We start from the raw sequence: 17,988 nt of genomic DNA, 5'->3' as shown, positions 1-17,988 counted from the left end.
TTTGAAGCTGTTCAAAATACTGTGCATTATAGGTACGTGTATCAGATTGAACAACAATTGTCATATATATAAAAAGAATAAGTTATCTGGTATGAGGTATGAAATATGTCCACTGGAACAACAAATGGAAGTTTTTAACGACCTTGACTGGCTATACAGCCCTTGCATGGTCGGTCCACTGGAACGACCGTGCAAGTGCTATATATATATTATAGCCAGTCATGGTCGTTAAAAACTTCCATTTGTTGTTGTCCACTGAAAATAAGCTCTTGAAAATATTATGGATGAAATAGCAAGTAAAGGATGAAATTAAATTGGATGAAATGTGTCAATTTTTTTGGTAAAGTAGTATGTCAGAAGTTGTCAAACTTAATTATAGACCCTTCAGGGGCGGATCCAGCCATTCTAAAAAGGGAGTTCCTAACCCAGGACAAAAAAAAGGGGGGGTTAATTACATGTCCCCATTCAAATGCATTGATAGTCCAAAAAATGGGGGGTCTTTGACACATTCCCCATTTCCATTCTCAATTTTATCATGTAGTTGTCGTAGTCCAAAGACACTTGGTTTTCGCATAATTACTTAAAGTATAAGTTAACAGAAATCTATGAAACTCAAACACAGGGTTTGTGACCAGAGTTTAGGAATTACATGAATTAGGGGCGAAAAGGGGCCAATATTAAACTTGTTTGATTTTATAGAAAATTGAATTATTGGGGTACTTTGATATATATATATATTCCAAATCTAACTGTGTATTTAGATTCCTATTTTTTTGGTCCTGTTTAAATTGGTCTATCTTAAGGTATTAAATCAAAGGGTCCAAAATTAAACTTATTTTGATTTTAATAATATTTAAATTCTTGGTGTTCTTTAATATGCCGAATCTGAATATTTACTTAGATTTTTAGTATGGGCCCAAATTTCAAGTTGGTCCAAATTGGGGTCCAATATTTTACTTTGTTTGATTTCCAAAAAAATGAATATATGGGGTTCTTTGATATGCTGAATCTAACCATTCATTTAGATTTTTGATATTCTGGCCCGTTATCAAATTGGTCCACATTGAGATCTAAAGGGTCCAAAATTGAACTATATTTGATTTCATCAAAAAATGAATTATTTGGGTTCTTTGATCATGTTGATATGCTGCATCTAACCATGTATTAAGATTTTGAATATTGGAACATTTTAGAGGTTAATTGTCAATTTAAAATTTTTAAGTACTTGGACCACATTCATTCAATGTCAGAAACCTATGCTGCATCAACTATTGAATCACAATCCAAATTTAAAATTCAGAGTTGTATCCAGCTTGAATGTTGTGTCCATACTTGTCCCAACTGTTCAGGGTTTAAAGTTTACGTTTGTATCAAGCTGAGCCATGCATAGCATTCTTATTGGTTATTTATATATTAATTTCAAATTTTGACGAGTGAGACACATACAGATTATATTGTAAACAATATTTCAGAGTTTAACGTAGTCAAGCAAAACAAATCATAGAAGAATAGTTGAATCATGTTTTTGTTGTCCAATGAAAAATTAGTACAAACAAGAAGAAAAAGTATGGGAATGTTTGTTTTTTAAACTATTGACCAGGGTGAAAGTCTTTGAAAGTCATGACTGACAAAAAGTTTGTGAAATGAAATAGCACAAATATTCCATTCAAATTAAATATTATTGTATATAAAGAAAATACTGATGTTTAATAATAGTTTTTACCCTTTTCATGTTTTATAGGACAAGAAATATATATAGAAAAATAATGAAAAATATAAACAGTTTCAATAGAAATGAGCGACAAAACAAGATAAACAGAATACAACAAGGCCTAAATGGTAAGACCACTTCTATAAACTGTAAATTCAGAAATTATTGCTAGCATTTATTATTGTGATTTTTGGAAAATGACGCAGTCATTGTTCCATAACTGCCGACCTGAACTTCATTACATTGCTCTGCCTACCGCGCTTGGTTTCGTATTTTCTATTTTCCAAACAAACTGGTATCTGCTTGTGTTATCATTATGCATCATTGTGTAGTATTAAACCAGCCAGGACCCAGTTTACACTGGTTTTTGCTTGTATTCCACTCACTCGAACAAAGTGTTGTAGTTTGACGGGAACCAGTTTTAGAATTTGTAAACTACAAAACGTAATCGGTTATTGTTCATTCCGTTTTGGTGTTTCATACCGACTTATATGGTTTGAATAAGCTTAAGACCATTCAAACATTAATGTGATAGGTATATTAAAGATTGTTTTACAAAAGGATTGAACTGTTTTACTTTCAAAGTCGTACTATCGGGATATCTGTCATATACGGATTTCCACTCTCACCGGTTAATTTCTTCTTTTACACGTGCTTTGGAAACTTCCTGTATAGGGAAAACGGTACTATTTATTCTGCCATTGGCGACAATGTTAACATTTTCTAAATTTACCACTTTTTAAGATAAAAACCTGGATAAAACAGTTATATGTTGTGTTAGTACTTTATTACTCTGTTTTAAAAATTAAAGCCAAATAGTATCATGACCAACTTCCAACGGAGCTTGTTTATGTTATCCATGCCCACCGTCATTTTGCACCAAATTTATGAAATTTTGCAAGTCTTTTCGAATAATTCTCTAGAAAATATTTCAATAGGTTTTAAAATTTATATTGTAAATATACACACTGCAGTTATTCATAGATAAATAAAAAATATATTGTACCCTTACATCCAATCACAGCGCTCCTAATTTGACTTCCTTCACCTGCCTTGGGTACACAAAAGGCCAACCTAATGCTGGGAAAATTAAATACTACCGTTTTCCCTTTAATCGCAAGTTTTAAAATTGTTTTTGAGTGAATTAAACTTATTTTAACAATCATGAAGCGTTCCAGGATCATTTTAAAGCAGTTTCTTCTTCTCTTTGATGATGGAAAATAGGTTTTCTCAAGAAAATACCGCAAACGATCGCAGAGGAATTGAAACGTACAAGTCAAGTCGGCACCTGGTTAAATTGGCATCTAGTCAAATCGGCACCTATTCGACGTCAATTCGGCATCCAATAATATTTGATATAATATTTTCTATTCAATTAATTAATTACTGTTACCAAGTACATAGTGAATATGTTGTTGTGTATTTTGGTAAACCACGAAACGAAAGTGAATATGTAGTGTATAAAGGTAAACAACGAAGCCCTTACCAAAGCTGTTGTTTTAACAATTAGACAATTTGTGTAATTGTAAAAACAAGTCAATTATTAAAATAAAATGGAAAACTATGAGTCCCTTTCAATAAATCAAACTTTCATGCCAAATAATTAGCAAATTTAAGGTGTTTGTTTTTCAGTAAACAGGTCAGGAATAACCACCAATTGGTGGATTATACCTCAATTGACGTATAATCCACCAATTGACGTATAATGGTATAGACCAATTGGTGTATAATTCTTTGTTTTTCAAAAGAAATTATTCTATCAAAATGGAGCATTGTTTTCTTAAAACCATATTATGGTATGAAAACTTGTCAAACATTCCTAGTTTAGCATAGTGACATAACATATTGCATTTAATCAATAATTGTATTTGCAGTTTCTTCTATTGTTATCTTGTAAATTCTTGATTGGCAAATTTACCTGTAATCATCTGTCAATGGACATCATTACTGTTTGCAGTCATTCGATCATGAGTACAACTCCACAGGTGAATGGAGCTCTTTGTTAATACTTGACTTTCATTATTAAAAGTCAATCATGGTCAATAGTACAAATGTTTCAACAAAAGAATTGCTGTACACATGCATTCTCAAGAGATGCAGCAGGCTTTGACAAAACTGAAACTTTCAGAGGACTCAATAAGGGTCATAAAATAGGTTGCAAGTTGCAAAATCATGCTCCTATCACACACTAGCATTTTATTACAAAAAAATTGCATTATACGTCAATTGGTCTATACCAATATACCTCAATTGGTGGATTATACGTCAATTGAGGTATAATCCACCAATTGGTGGTTATTCCTGACCTGGTAAAGTTTAAACAGCATTAAACCAACAATCCTGTAAAATGCTCAACTGGTTAAAATAATGCAGAAAAATACACAATATCTCATGTATTAGTCCAAATAATTATGACGTCTGGCAAGGCTATTTTATTATTTTTCTGGGACGCCTTCCTACGACGTTCAGGTGCCAATTTAACTAGGTGCCAGTTTGACTAGAATTCTTTGATAAATGTTTGAAACTATCTGAGTTTCATTAGACCTTTGATAGCAGTAACAAAAAGATTATTTACTTAATATTTTGTGGGAGAAGGGGGTTCAGACTGTGTGGCATCAGGTCTGTTTGTGCCCAATACATTTTCGCACCCTACACGTTCGCACATTCACACTCTACTCATTCACGCCCAATTTTAATTCAAATTCAAGTTGAATAATTGGAAAATTATGGTTGTTGTTTTAAATTGCTTGGGTGTAAATACTGAATGTATTTATAGCTTGGTATGAGTAAAACATTGAAGATTTTAAAGGAAAAAACACAAAAGATAATTGTTTTTAACAGCTTGGTCCCATTGATCTGAAACAACGAAACAATAAAACATAGAAACCAAAATATAGCAATCCACTAATATAACCAAAACATGATAAAATTTATTCAACACGCAGAAACAAACATAGTCATGATAGTCAGAATCTCACTTCATTTTGAAACAAGTCAATGAAACAAGTTATAGCAATACACTAACCAAAACATGATTAAGAGTTATTCAACACAAAATAAAACGTTGACAAAATACCACTTTATTTAGAAAGGATTATTATTATTTTTAGCAATACCTTATCCAAAACATAATTAAGATTTATTCAACACAAAAAAAAAATTGCTGTCTCACTTTATTTTGAGACAATGACAACAATTATACTTATAAGAAAACACTTGCTTACATAGTTGTTAAACACAAAACCAATTAAGATTGGGTGCGAACATGTAGGGTGTGAAAGTGAAAGGGGTGAAAATGAGTGGGCGCAAACGTGAATGGAAGCGAACGGACTCAGATTCAGACTATGTACCAGTGAGAAATATACAAGCCTTTCTACGGTATTTATTTGTACAATTCAGCTAGTCTTGACCTATTCATTTGTCTTAAAAAACCAGCCAGTTGTCACCTTCACTTCACACACACACACATATACGAATATCAATTATATGCTTACGATACATGTTGCATTGTTAAACTAATTACGGTATGTGAAAATCAAGACTTGCATAAAAACTATCCCAATATTAGAGACAGTGGCGTCATTTTTCTTCAGAGCTTTCAGCTCTTTGATTTTAGGGAAATGACAACCAATGACAACTCATTGTGATTACAAAAAAAATCTGCATCAATTATATATACATGATATATATATGTTTCTGTTATCAAAATATGATTTTTTACATTACTCGCATTACTAAAAACCTCTGGATGATTTCTGAATAACAGTAATAAACATGATAAAAGTAATTGCCTTTGAATGATGACTCTTATAAAAATACAAAGATGTGGTATGGTAAATGAGTGACTTATCCACTAGAGTTAAAAAAAGTGGATGCAAGAAATTAAAGGCCAATGATGGACTGGCCTTCAATAATGAGACAACACTTCCTTTATAAGTCAGCCAATAAAGATCCCAACATGAAAAGATTTAAAAAATCCAATTTAGTTCAATATGTTCAAAAACAATAACAATTAATAAAAAAAAAAAAAATCATGTCTGTGAGCACTCAACCTCTTACCTGACCATAATATAGGACAGTGGTTCAAATAACACAACATATGAACATTCTATATCAACTTTTGCAAGTGGCTAAACTTTAAATATCACTGCAAGGCACTAAACAACGAATATTAAATCTTGGACATAAAGCACTGAAATAAGAGAACTCATATAAAGCATGACAAGTAAGAATATCAAATGAAAGTTTCTCAAATGTTAAAGTCATATGAAACGAGTGAGTGAAGAAAAATAAAGTTTGTCCAATTTTTGAAGCAATGCATGTATACATCATAAACTTCATTCACAAGTATATCATATAAATCGTCAATTTTTTTTTCTCTCTGTTTGTTATGATTTAACAAATAATGCTGCTCATTAAATGCCGTGTTTTGAAGCTGAGTTTTACCGATTGTCACCTTATAGTAAACAAATCCCAAAAAGCATGGGTATTGAGCACGTGTTTAACATGTATAATCAGCTATTTGTTTATTTCAATGACAGATCCTTGCATATTTTGTGGTCACCGGATTTTTACGAGGAGGGTTACGCTCGGGTCACTATGCATATGGAAAATATATATCGTCGTATTGCTTCCTGGAAGCAAGCAATTAAAAATAAGTAAACTTCTTCTAAATGTGGACAAATTAAAGAATTTTCCTCAGAAAAAAGTATATGTACTTAAGTTGTACATGTATAATGAAAACTATCCATTTAGTTATAAAAAACATATGCATATTTTTTTTTAATTTGAGATTTCTTATGACTTTAATTAAAACATGACAAAATAAGCTTATTTATATTTCTGTTTTTTTATGCATTTATCATGTTTATAACTTTATTTTTTTTATTTTGTGTATTTATAGGACAAATATCTTGGTTTTTATGATCATCGTCAGGTCCTGCAAGTCTATACTGAAGAGGAAACTTATTTATTAATACTTTTCTACATAATTTGCTAATTGGATTAATTAATGTGAAATGAACTCAATTGTGTGTTTTTCTGGAAAAAGAAATAGAAAAAATTCTACAAAATTGCTATAAACAAAATGGAGTACTATCAAAGATGCACAAGAACACAATGGTGTAAAATGTAACAACCTACATATTCACTGATGGATTATGGAGAAATTAAGAAAAAAAATAGTATCTTTGTCATGTTTGTTGTTGAAATAAACACATGCGTTATCCATTCATGTACATAATATTATGTACATGGCTCTCCATCATATCAAATATACAGAGAAGATGTTTGAAGAACAAGTTGCCAAAATTTATTCAACCAATTGAAGGAAGATGTCTTGTGGATGGAATTATTTATGCACTGAACTGTTATGTAGGGGTTAGAATAATTATACACAGCAGCTGAAACAGAAGACAAGTTAATTTGACATGAAAAGTGTTTATTTTATTTAATATGCAAATATAAGCACAATATTAATAACATCACAAATAGTATGATATTCAGTGTTTTGCTTATTATTGTATTGTCTTAAACATGTTAAACATGTTAAACAGTCAGCCTTTTGTTTTTGTATGTTTAATACTCACCATGAAAAATTGTATTAAAGTTTATATTAATATCTTTTGTATCAATAATTCAGTCTAGGAGAAAATATATTTATACTGTTTGTACTGTTATGAAATTTCCATAGAGGAAAAACATTTCCTTAAGGGAAATTTGATGTTCAGAATTTTCCTTAGAGGAAATTTGAAGAACAATGATTTCCTTAGAGAAAATTTCCTCAAAGGAAAATTTGAAGCAGCAAATTTCCTCAAAAGAAAAAGAATTTCCTCAAAGGAAATAATTATGCAGCAAATTCCCTAAGGGAAATCTTTTTCCCTTGAGGAAAACTCTTTTTCCTCTAAGGAAATTGTTGAAAAAAGGGGCATAACTTTTTCAACAGTGGTGCTAGAGCCAAACATTTTTAGGACAAATATCAGAGAACCAATACCAATCAAGTTATCAACTTTATTTTGACTTAACTCCAAAAATTAAGGTGACAACTTTTGCACTCAGCGGAATTGCAAACTTGTCCCAGATACTGTTAATATTCTTATACAAGACCTGTTTATTGGCTCTTGCTTATGATCTTAGATATATATTATAAATGCTGTATGTTTATGCTTATGACCTTAGATATATTATTGCTGTATGTTGATTGTCTTTTGCTTATGACCTTAGATATATCATTGCTGCATGTTAATGCTTATGACCTTAGATACATTATTGCTGTATGTTAATGCTTATGACCTTAGATACATTATTGTTGTATGTTGATTGTCACTTGCTTATGACCTTAGATATATTATTGCTGCATGTTTATGCTTATGACCTTAGATATACTATTGCTGTCTGTTGATTGTCTTTTGCTTATGACCTTAGATATACAATGTATAATATTGCTGCATGTTTATGCTTATGACCTTAGATATACTATTGCTGCATGTTTATTGTCACTTGCTTATGACCTTAGATATACTATTCATGTTATTTGTGCAGGTTTATTGACATTTGCTTAAGTTATTTTATTGCTGTTACGTTTAATTTTCTGTTTTTGTTTCATACATTTTTACTTGATGGTGTTATCTCAGTGAAAGATGAAATATTAAAACACATGTGCCTTATTTGTTATACCAATTGTAATGTTTTTTCTTTTTGAAAATGATATTCTCAAATGTACATAACTTAAATTAAGAAGTGTTGAAATTAAGTAAGGATATGGTATGTGATTGCCAATGAGACAACTAAAAACCAGAGATAATGGTATTTTCAGCCAGTGACTGAACAGCCGTCAACAATGAGCAAGACCTATCAACATTTAAATGTCTGCATGAAAAAAACACAAAAACATTCAAATGGATAAACATAAGACACTGTGTGAAAGCTAAATATGCAAAACTATATATACTGAAAATTCAGAAATTATTGCTAGCAATTGTAAGTGCGATTTTTCTCAATTTCATCATTTTTTTGTGTGCAAAATTTAGAATAATCCTGTTTAGTTCATAAAAATTTTAAATATGCAAGTGTATATTATTGTGATCATAACCCTGTCACTATTTTCACAATAATAAAAACAGCAATAATTTCTGAATTTATAGTAGTTAAATTTTGGAAACTCGATTTGCACTATGACACATAGCGATTTACTTTCAATTAAGCATGCTAAGACAAAAATCGTAGAACACACAATTATACATTTCTACAATTAAGATATAAAGAAATATTTGTACCCATAATAACTTAGTCCGTTTTGTGAAATTGCTTCACTCATGCAATGAGATGATTTTTTTATGTTTTCTTTTTAGTTATATCACTTCCCATGTGAACAATTATTGTTCCCATGGGAAAACATATTGTTCCCATGGGAAAAAATATTGTTCCCATGGGAAAAAATATTGTTCCCATGGGAAAAAATATTGTTCCCATGGGAAAAGTATTTTCCCATGGGAAGAAAAGGAGTTCCTATGGGAAGAAAAATTCCCTTGGGAAATTTAAAGTTTCCCATGGGAAATTTAGAACTTCCCATGGGAACAAACAATTTACTTATTTTCCCATGGGAACTTTAAAGTTCCTATGGGAACTCTAAACTTCCCATGGGAAAAGTAATTTTTCCCATGGGAACTTTCAATGTTCCCATGGGAATTTCTAATATTCCCATGGGAATTATCAAATTTCCCATGGGAAATGTACTTTTAATCAGCTGCAGTGACAAGAGTGACAACAGTGACAAGTTGGGACATATGGCATTTTTTAAATTTTTCAATAATCTATCACTGGGCAAATGTTTTTTTTTTGATATCTTGTAAACCGACAAAGTCAGATTTGCCGATACCGGAATGGCAAATTTGTCCCGCACAGTGTTTAATGCTTTTGATGTCTGCCTTATTTGGTCTGTTGTGAAGAGTTGTCTCATTTGCAATCATACCACATCTTCTTTTTATATATACAAAACCGTTCTTAAAGCAACAATCATGGTAAAATGGAGATATAAAATATCATCCAGACCTATACTAGTATATTATAACTGTCTTTACAACATTACAATGTAGTGTAGTTGTTTTTTTGTAATACCTTAAATATAATACACATAATTATATATTGTATAATAAACAAGTGTGGACACAGATCAGTGTGGATACTAGTTTGGATGTTTGACAGTTCTCTGTTTTTCCCATAGGGTTCACTATTATTAACTGTGTTGCACAATGATAGCCAATCTGAGCATAAGGAGTATTGTTTTATTTTATATTTAGTTTGTTATGTTCAAGGCTGTCATGGAAGAGACACTAATTGTATTGACTACCAAATTATTATGAAAGAATATGTTTCACATCTTTTATATTGGAAACATTTTGTAGCTAGGAGAGGAACACATATTAGGTTCAATTGTTCATAATGTGAATTTTATATGGTATATTGTGTGACAAACACGTGTGGACAAAGATCAGTGTGGATAGTATATTGGATGTTAGACAGTATTTTCTGACGAAAAACGTCTCTGGGTTTTCCCCTTAGGGTTGAATATTGAACTGTCAGATATGCACACTGATAGCCAACCTGTATCAAACACTAAAAATAGCAGATTAATTTATTTAATATTGAGTTTTAACGTTCTAGACTGGCATGGAGGAGACACTTATTCAAAGATCTTATATAGTTAGACATTGCTTTTAATATCAAATCTACATATTGGATAACATACTATCAGTGCTTCGAGTATATAATATGTACATTCCTGTAAATACATTTTGTGCATGTGTAACATTATGGAGGATTTCCTTTCAACATTTCAACTTCAAAATAACTTCTATGTGAATACATTAACATTTAAGAAAATGATTCGTTAAGTGTCTCCATTAACTTTTACTGTATCCTCCTAGATTTTAATGTATACCTTAATTTAAACATTCATTTGTATTCCCCATAGTGATATTGTATAAGATTAAAGTGTTCACTTCGATTTTAAATTCATTACTTTAAATAAGTTTTTAAATTGTGTGACGCGTCGCAATACACGTACACAACTGTATGTGGTGTTCCATAACTGGAATCCTGCACTAGAAGAAGAAGGGAACAGAGCTATCTGGGTGTGCTCTAACGCTGGAGAGATTTACATTAATAACCAGAATATTGCAATGATTGTCAGATCATTATGATACAATGTGTTTCCCAAATTTGATTTTGGATAGCAGCAAAATCTCACAATCAGCAGAGAACCACATTAGGTGCATTTCTGCATGATATGATTTTAGCATGCACGATGGTGTTCGAGAACCTGCATGCATGTATCATTTATATGATTCTATTTATGTTCCTTTGAGGTGGTAATTTCTTACTGTGGTTTGTCTGAAAATTTTCTATACATCTTACCAGTATCATTAGTAAACAATTTTGTTTAAAAAGTGAAAACTGTTTCTATAAAGATATATTTTGGTTTTAAGTAACATCAATATACCATACATGACAAATATCAATACAGATGTTTATATCTCCTACAAACTGATTAAAAATTCTTTTAGATATGAACAGAACTGACAGAGATAAGGGTTAACATTAACGGGGGATGTGTCCATGAGACACAGATGGATGCCCCGCTTGCATATCCTATAAAGTTATGAAGGGACATAACTGACTAACGGTAAAAGTGAAGTTACTTAAATTTGAACTTGATCAGAGTTTTGTGATATTTGTAATAATTATTGTGTATAAGTTGCACAACAGTTGATTGAGGCAACAAGTTAAAGAACCAATTTTCGGACATAAGTACATAATATTGACATATATTTTTTTGTTATTATAGTGATTAAGATTAAAACATACTGTTGACTGTTTTACCCCTTTTTCTTTTTACATATTTTACTATTGTGTCTGTTAGTTTTGTTCACACATTGTTATCAATATCATGGAATACGATGTGACAAGTGAGAGGTTTAATAGCTATAGAACCAGATTTAATCAGCCATTTTCTAAATAAGAAACCGCCTGTACCTAGTAAAGAATATGACAGTTGTTATCAATTCGTTGAATGACGTGTTTGAGCTTTCGGTTTTGCCATTTGATAAAAAAGAACTTTTCGTTTTAATTTTCATTTGGCGTTCGATGTTTTTTTTTTAAAGAACTTTTTACTGTGACATTAATTTATCTTTTGTCTTGTCAATATTGATCTGGAGGTTGAGTGATCGACACAATTAAGAACTCGATACCGACTATGCATTCGCTGTAAACAAGCGCACAGATAAAATATTGTGCTAAAAAAAATGGGATAGGCAAGATAATAAAAACGACTTATTGTATAAAGAACCAATGCTCAAGAAAGGTCTTTCCTTATATTAACTATTATATTGCAAGTTTATTTTTGACAACTGATGAATACAGCAAGCAGATATTTCAATTGGTCATAGACAACTTAAAGTATTACGTCATTTATAAGGTGGTACCTAACACTACAGGGAGATAACTCTGTAAAGTCAGTTAAACGTTTTAATTACGTTGTGTTGTAAAGGAAATATTAAGCTTTTCAATGACCAAAATTGGTGTTTGTCAAACTGCTATATAACCAGTGTAATTTTTCTGATAAAACGGTTGGTTCAAATATTTTGATTTTTTTTATATTTTTGTCAAAGGGTCAAAGTAAATACTTTGTAAAAATTTTAAGAAAATTAAACGAGCCAAATTAATTTTAGTCAAAGTGTTAGGTACCACCTTAATCAAATCATATATATTTTTTAGAGGTTATGGTAACTGATTTTGGGGCTGACGCAACTATGAATTGCTATACAGAAGATGCGTCCTATAAATGGGAAAAGTTGATTAGTGGTTCCTACCAGATTATTCAAACCTCTTTAAAGTACAGTATTTCAGGGAGGAGTCTAACAATACACAACACAAATCAAAACGACAGTGGATTTTATCAATGTGTAATACTTAGAAGTGATGGCAGTCCAAGTGGAATAGAAACTCCTATCGAATTAGAAGTGAAAGGTTTGTCATTAAAATAATAACTGTAGTTTGTCTAATTGGATAGCTTTATTGAATTGATTAATTAAGTTGATTTCCTTGGACAATCTAAGATATAGACAAAAATGACAAGACAAAATACTTGATTAAAGTCTCACCGTATGTACATACATCTTAAACATATAAATATATAAACAACAGCGTATACATAAGTCACTTTAAAAGGAGTTACGAGAGACTGATTAAAACAACATATACTTAACAAATATATATATATATATATGTTTAGACGAGTTGTATATATATATATATATATATATCTTAAACATATAAATATATAAACAACAGCGTATACATAAGTCACTTTAAAAGGAGTTACGAGAGATATATATACATAAGTACGTCTGAGTCAGTGACAACCCTACAACAGATGTATCCATCGGATCGCCATCAATGATGGTGATACATGGCTGTGTACATAATGTATATACAACTCGTCTAAACATCAACCCAACAATGTTAGATCTGTAAATTTGCTTTCGCAAATTTTTGGTTCTTCCCTCGCCGGGATTCGAACCCATGCTACTGTGATATCGTGACACCAAATCGCCTGCACTGCAGCCGTCCCGCTAGACCACACGACCACCTGGGCTCTCAAAAAAAAAGAGCTTTCGCTGGCCATGTGTTACCTTTCCACGTCAGTTTTAATCTAGCGGCGTACTACAGTACATGATATATAAGGCATGAAGATGTTATTGTTACAGATCAGCTAAATTATCTATAGTAAAGGATCCTACAAATTAATGTAAGATACAGTCACAGAAAATAATTATATTCATAAGTACGTCAGTGCAGGCGATTTGGTGTCACGATATCACAGTAGCATGGGTTCGAATCCCGGCGAGGGAAGAACCAAAAATTTGCGAAAGCAAATTTACAGATCTAACATTGTTGGGTTGATGTTTAGACGAGTTGTATATACATTATGTACACAGCCATGTATCACCATCATTGATGGCGATCCGATGGATACATCTGTTGTAGGGTTGTCACTGACTCAGACGTACTTATGAATATAATTATTTTCTGTGACTGTATCTTACATTAATTTGTAGGATCCTTTACTATAGATAATTTAGCTGATCTGTAACAATAACATCTTCATGCCTTATATATCATGTACTGTAGTACGCCGCTAGATTAAAACTGACGTGGAAAGGTAACACATGGCCAGCGAAAGCTCTTTTTTTTTAGAGCCCAGGTGGTCGTGTGGTCTAGCGGGACGGCTGCAGTGCAGGCGATTTGGTGTCACGATATCACAGTAGCATGGGTTCGAATCCCGGCGAGGGAAGAACCAAAAATTTGCGAAAGCAAATTTACAGATCTAACATTGTTGGGTTGATGTTTAGACGAGTTGTATATATATATATATATATACAACTCGTCTATGAGTATATATATATATATATATATATACAACTCGTCTATGAGTTGATGTTTAGACGAGTTGTATATATATATATATATATATACAACTCGTCTAAACATCAACCCAACAATGTTAGATCTGTAAATTTACAGATCTAACATTGTTGGGTTGATGTTTAGACGAGTTGTATATATATAGTTGTATATATATATATATATACAACTCGTCTAAACATCAACCCAACAATGTTAGATCTGTAAATTTGCTTTCGCAAATTTTTGGTTCTTCCCTCGCCGGGATTCGAACCCATGCTAATGTGATATCGTGACACCAAATCGCCTACACTGCAGCCGTCCCGCTAGACCACACGACCACCTGGGCTCTCAAAAAAAGAGCTTTCGGTGGGTATGTGTTACCTTTCCACGTCAGTTTTAATCTAGCGGCGTACTACAGTACATGATATATAAGGCATGAAGATGTTATTGTTACAGATCAGCTAAATTATCTATAGTAAAGGATCCTACAAATTAATGTAATATACAGTCACAGAAAATAATTATATTCATAAGTACGTCTGAGTCAGTGACAACTCTACAACAGATGTATCCATCGGATCGCCATCAATGGTGGTGATACATGGCTGTGTACATAATGTATATACAACTCGTCTAAACATCAACCCAACAATGTTAGATCTGTAAATTTGCTTTTGCAAATTTTTGGTTCTTCCCTCGCCGGGATTCGAACCCATGCTAATGTGATATCGTGACACCAAATCGCCTGCACTGCAGCCGTCCCACTAGACCACACGACCACCTGGGCTCTCAAAAAAAGAGCTTTCGGTGGGCATGTGTTACCTTTCCACGTCGTGTGGTCTAGCGGGATATCACATTAGCATGGGTTCGAATCCCGGCGAGGGAAGAACCAAAAATTTGCGAAAGCAAATTTACAGATCTAACATTGTTGGGTTGATGTTTAGACGAGTTGTATATACATTATGTACACAGCCATGTATCACCATCATTGATGGCGATCCGATGGATACATCTGTTGTAGAGTTGTCACTGACTCAGACGTACTTATATATATATATATATATATATATGAGTCTGAAAGATTGTGTAACAATACCGATAAATAGATGGAAAACAAAACACTAAAAAGTGTTGAATATCATTGCACAAAGATGGAAAAACTGAACAGATGATATAAATTATACAATAATTGCAAATATTTCGGCTCAACAAATGGCCTTCTTCGGTGACAAAAGTTTTAACAATAATGAGATATAATGTATAAGGTGTAAACATAGATCACTAATAATACAGGTAAGTTTTGGTCGATTGATTTTAATCCAAAATCCTGAATATAATAATATAAACACTAGACTGTAAATTTAATTATTTCTTTCTATTGATTCCATCTGGATGGAGGACACCCAGTGTTTTTATCCAAAACCTTTCCCGATTTTCTCTTTGCCTATTAAGTTTACTGGTTGGTAGATTCTTATAGACTCTATATATATATATATATATATACACGTATTAAACCTTTGTGTTACATCGACCTATATAAAAGGTTAATTTCAGCTTATACATAAAACACTCAAAAAAGAGTAATGAGAACCTGATTACATGTAAAACATATTGACACAAACCATGTAAAAGTAACTTATATACAATCATTAAACATATACAACACTTTTTCTTTTTAACAGTATATCATGGCAGATTTTGGCAGTATAAAATTGTATATCATCATTATTAAACATAAGTTTTTCATCATCAAGCATACTAATAAAACGATTCTCTAAGTGACTAGCACGATTAAAAAGCTATCACGTAAATCTGCATATATTGGACATTGCAATAAACATGTTTTTCATTTTCAATATCATTACGATTAAACACAACCTGTAATATAATCATAAATTCTCGTATCTTCCTGTTTCTATTCTTATAGGTGCAACACCACACCGAAATTTAGACATAGCACTTCTGTATCTACCAGGCATATTTTTAAGCAAATAGTTCTCAACACCATATACACATTTGAATTATCTGTACGTTCGTAATTTACTTGTAGATAAGACATCAATTTTATTAACCACTCCTGCTCAGAATTTTCAAATAATACATTGTTGATACCTTTTATCTCATTCTTACTTAGAATTTAATTAGTATTACATTAATCATTCATACCAAGGCTAATACATTTGGTATTTCCTCTAAATTTCCAATTTTTTATTCTACCCTTTCGGTAGGAATTACTCCATAAAAACACTTTTTATTCAACCTCTCATAACACATTTTTGTTAATCGTGACCTGTTTCAAAATACAAAAGACCATTGCTTAATACTACAAGGGATCCAGCCCTTATCACCATATAATGACAAATTTGGTGTTTATTTTCCGACACCCATAAAAAAGCGCATGGCTCTATTCTTCACACTATTCATACATTATAAATCCTTCGTACCGCCATATTCAATAACAGACCAAACTAATGAATCAAAAAGTTTTGTAAATACGGATTACTGAAAACCTCCGTTTGCTTTACACTTGGATATTAATAGCCCTAATGATCTACTAGCGGGTTTTACTACCGCTTTTGCCATATCATCATAACTCAAAAATTCAGTAAAAAGTAAGATAATTATAATGAGATACTGTATCTTTTTTTTACCATTAAATAAAAATTGAAAAATAGTTCTAGACACAGACTGTGTTCTAAAATGTACAATGTTTGACTTATCTAAATTAACTGTCATATCATTTTTATTGCACCATGTATTGAGTGTATCTAACAGTTTTTGTAAATCAATTAAATCGTTTATGCAAAATGTTGAACAATAATGGCGATAATATACACCCTTGTTTTAAGCACCAATTTACGTTAAACCATACAGTAAAATTACCGTTAATCTTGACACAAGACGGAACATTTCTGTGATATAGATATAATGAATGTATTGCCTGAAGCATTTTAGAACTTATTCCTAATGACTGTAGTTTACAAAACAATAAATCTCTATTAATCCAATCATAGGCCTTTTTAAAGTCAATAAATGCAATATAAATTGAAAGTTTTCGAAGTTGTCGTGTCTCAATAATGTTTGTTAAAGTACTTATATGGTCCAATGTATTTCTACCTTTTCTGAGGCCATTTTGCTCATCATGCATGAAGTCAATGTGATCTAGTTTGTGTGTTAAACATGTTAAACGTACATTTAGAACACCACAATAGAGTTTATAAGAAGTTGGCGCTAAATTCAAGCCGCGATACGACAGAGTTATAACAAACATTAAACATTCTAGTTAATGCCATTAAGGTTGTCTGATTCTTATATGGTTCAACGGGAATCTCATCAAAACCAGGAGCTTTTCCGTTTTTTGAAGACAGTAGAGCGTTCAAAACTTCTTCTTCAACTGAAATCTCACAGTCAAGCATATCATCAAGTACAGATTGATTAGTTAAGTCATAATCATAATTATTCCATTTTCTATTATACAGATTAGAAAACTCAGATTTCCATTTATATGATATATCATTTTTATTACCCGAAATAGACCCATCACTAAGTTTCACCTCCATAGGAATACCTTTTTGCCGCTCGAACACCAATTCTACCAATCTGCTTCCAATATTCTTTTGGATTTTTACAAGAGTTATCCAAATCTTCTTGAAACATATACCAGTACTGACGTTTTGAGCTTTGCACAGCATAATCAAATACTTTTCGCTCATTTATAAAACAAATGCGAAACTCTTTCTTTTGATTTCGATTTTTACATTTTATCGATTTTTTTTCTCAGAAATACACGCTTCATTCCAGAAAATTGTTAC

At 31.8% G+C, this 17,988-nt stretch overlaps 2 protein-coding genes and 1 long non-coding RNA gene across 3 annotated transcripts in view; all 3 read left to right on the top strand.

The window, feature by feature from the left end:
- Positions 1 to 17,988, top strand: part of LOC139530002 (receptor-type tyrosine-protein phosphatase alpha-like) — a 517,312-nt gene that overhangs the window by 447,180 nt on the left and 52,144 nt on the right. The window lies entirely within an intron of this gene.
- The window catches only part of LOC139482501 (coadhesin-like), a 57,363-nt gene that overhangs the window by 24,561 nt on the left and 14,814 nt on the right, over positions 1 to 17,988 (top strand). Inside the window, exon 2 of the mRNA XM_071266416.1 lies at positions 12,485 to 12,736. Within this exon, the coding sequence (XP_071122517.1) occupies positions 12,485 to 12,736 (252 nt within the window). The remainder of the gene's footprint in view (positions 1 to 12,484; positions 12,737 to 17,988) is intronic.
- LOC139530019 (uncharacterized) lies at positions 153 to 8,996 on the top strand. The gene is made up of 2 exons (XR_011665943.1): positions 153 to 1,839; positions 6,615 to 8,996. It is a non-coding gene; the product is annotated as an uncharacterized lncRNA (long non-coding RNA).

This window comes from Mytilus edulis, chromosome 7 (assembly GCF_963676685.1).
Source record: "Mytilus edulis chromosome 7, xbMytEdul2.2, whole genome shotgun sequence".
In the NCBI taxonomy this organism is placed as follows: Eukaryota; Metazoa; Mollusca; class Bivalvia; order Mytilida; family Mytilidae; genus Mytilus; species Mytilus edulis.
This window is presented reverse-complemented; position numbering and strand designations above follow the sequence as displayed.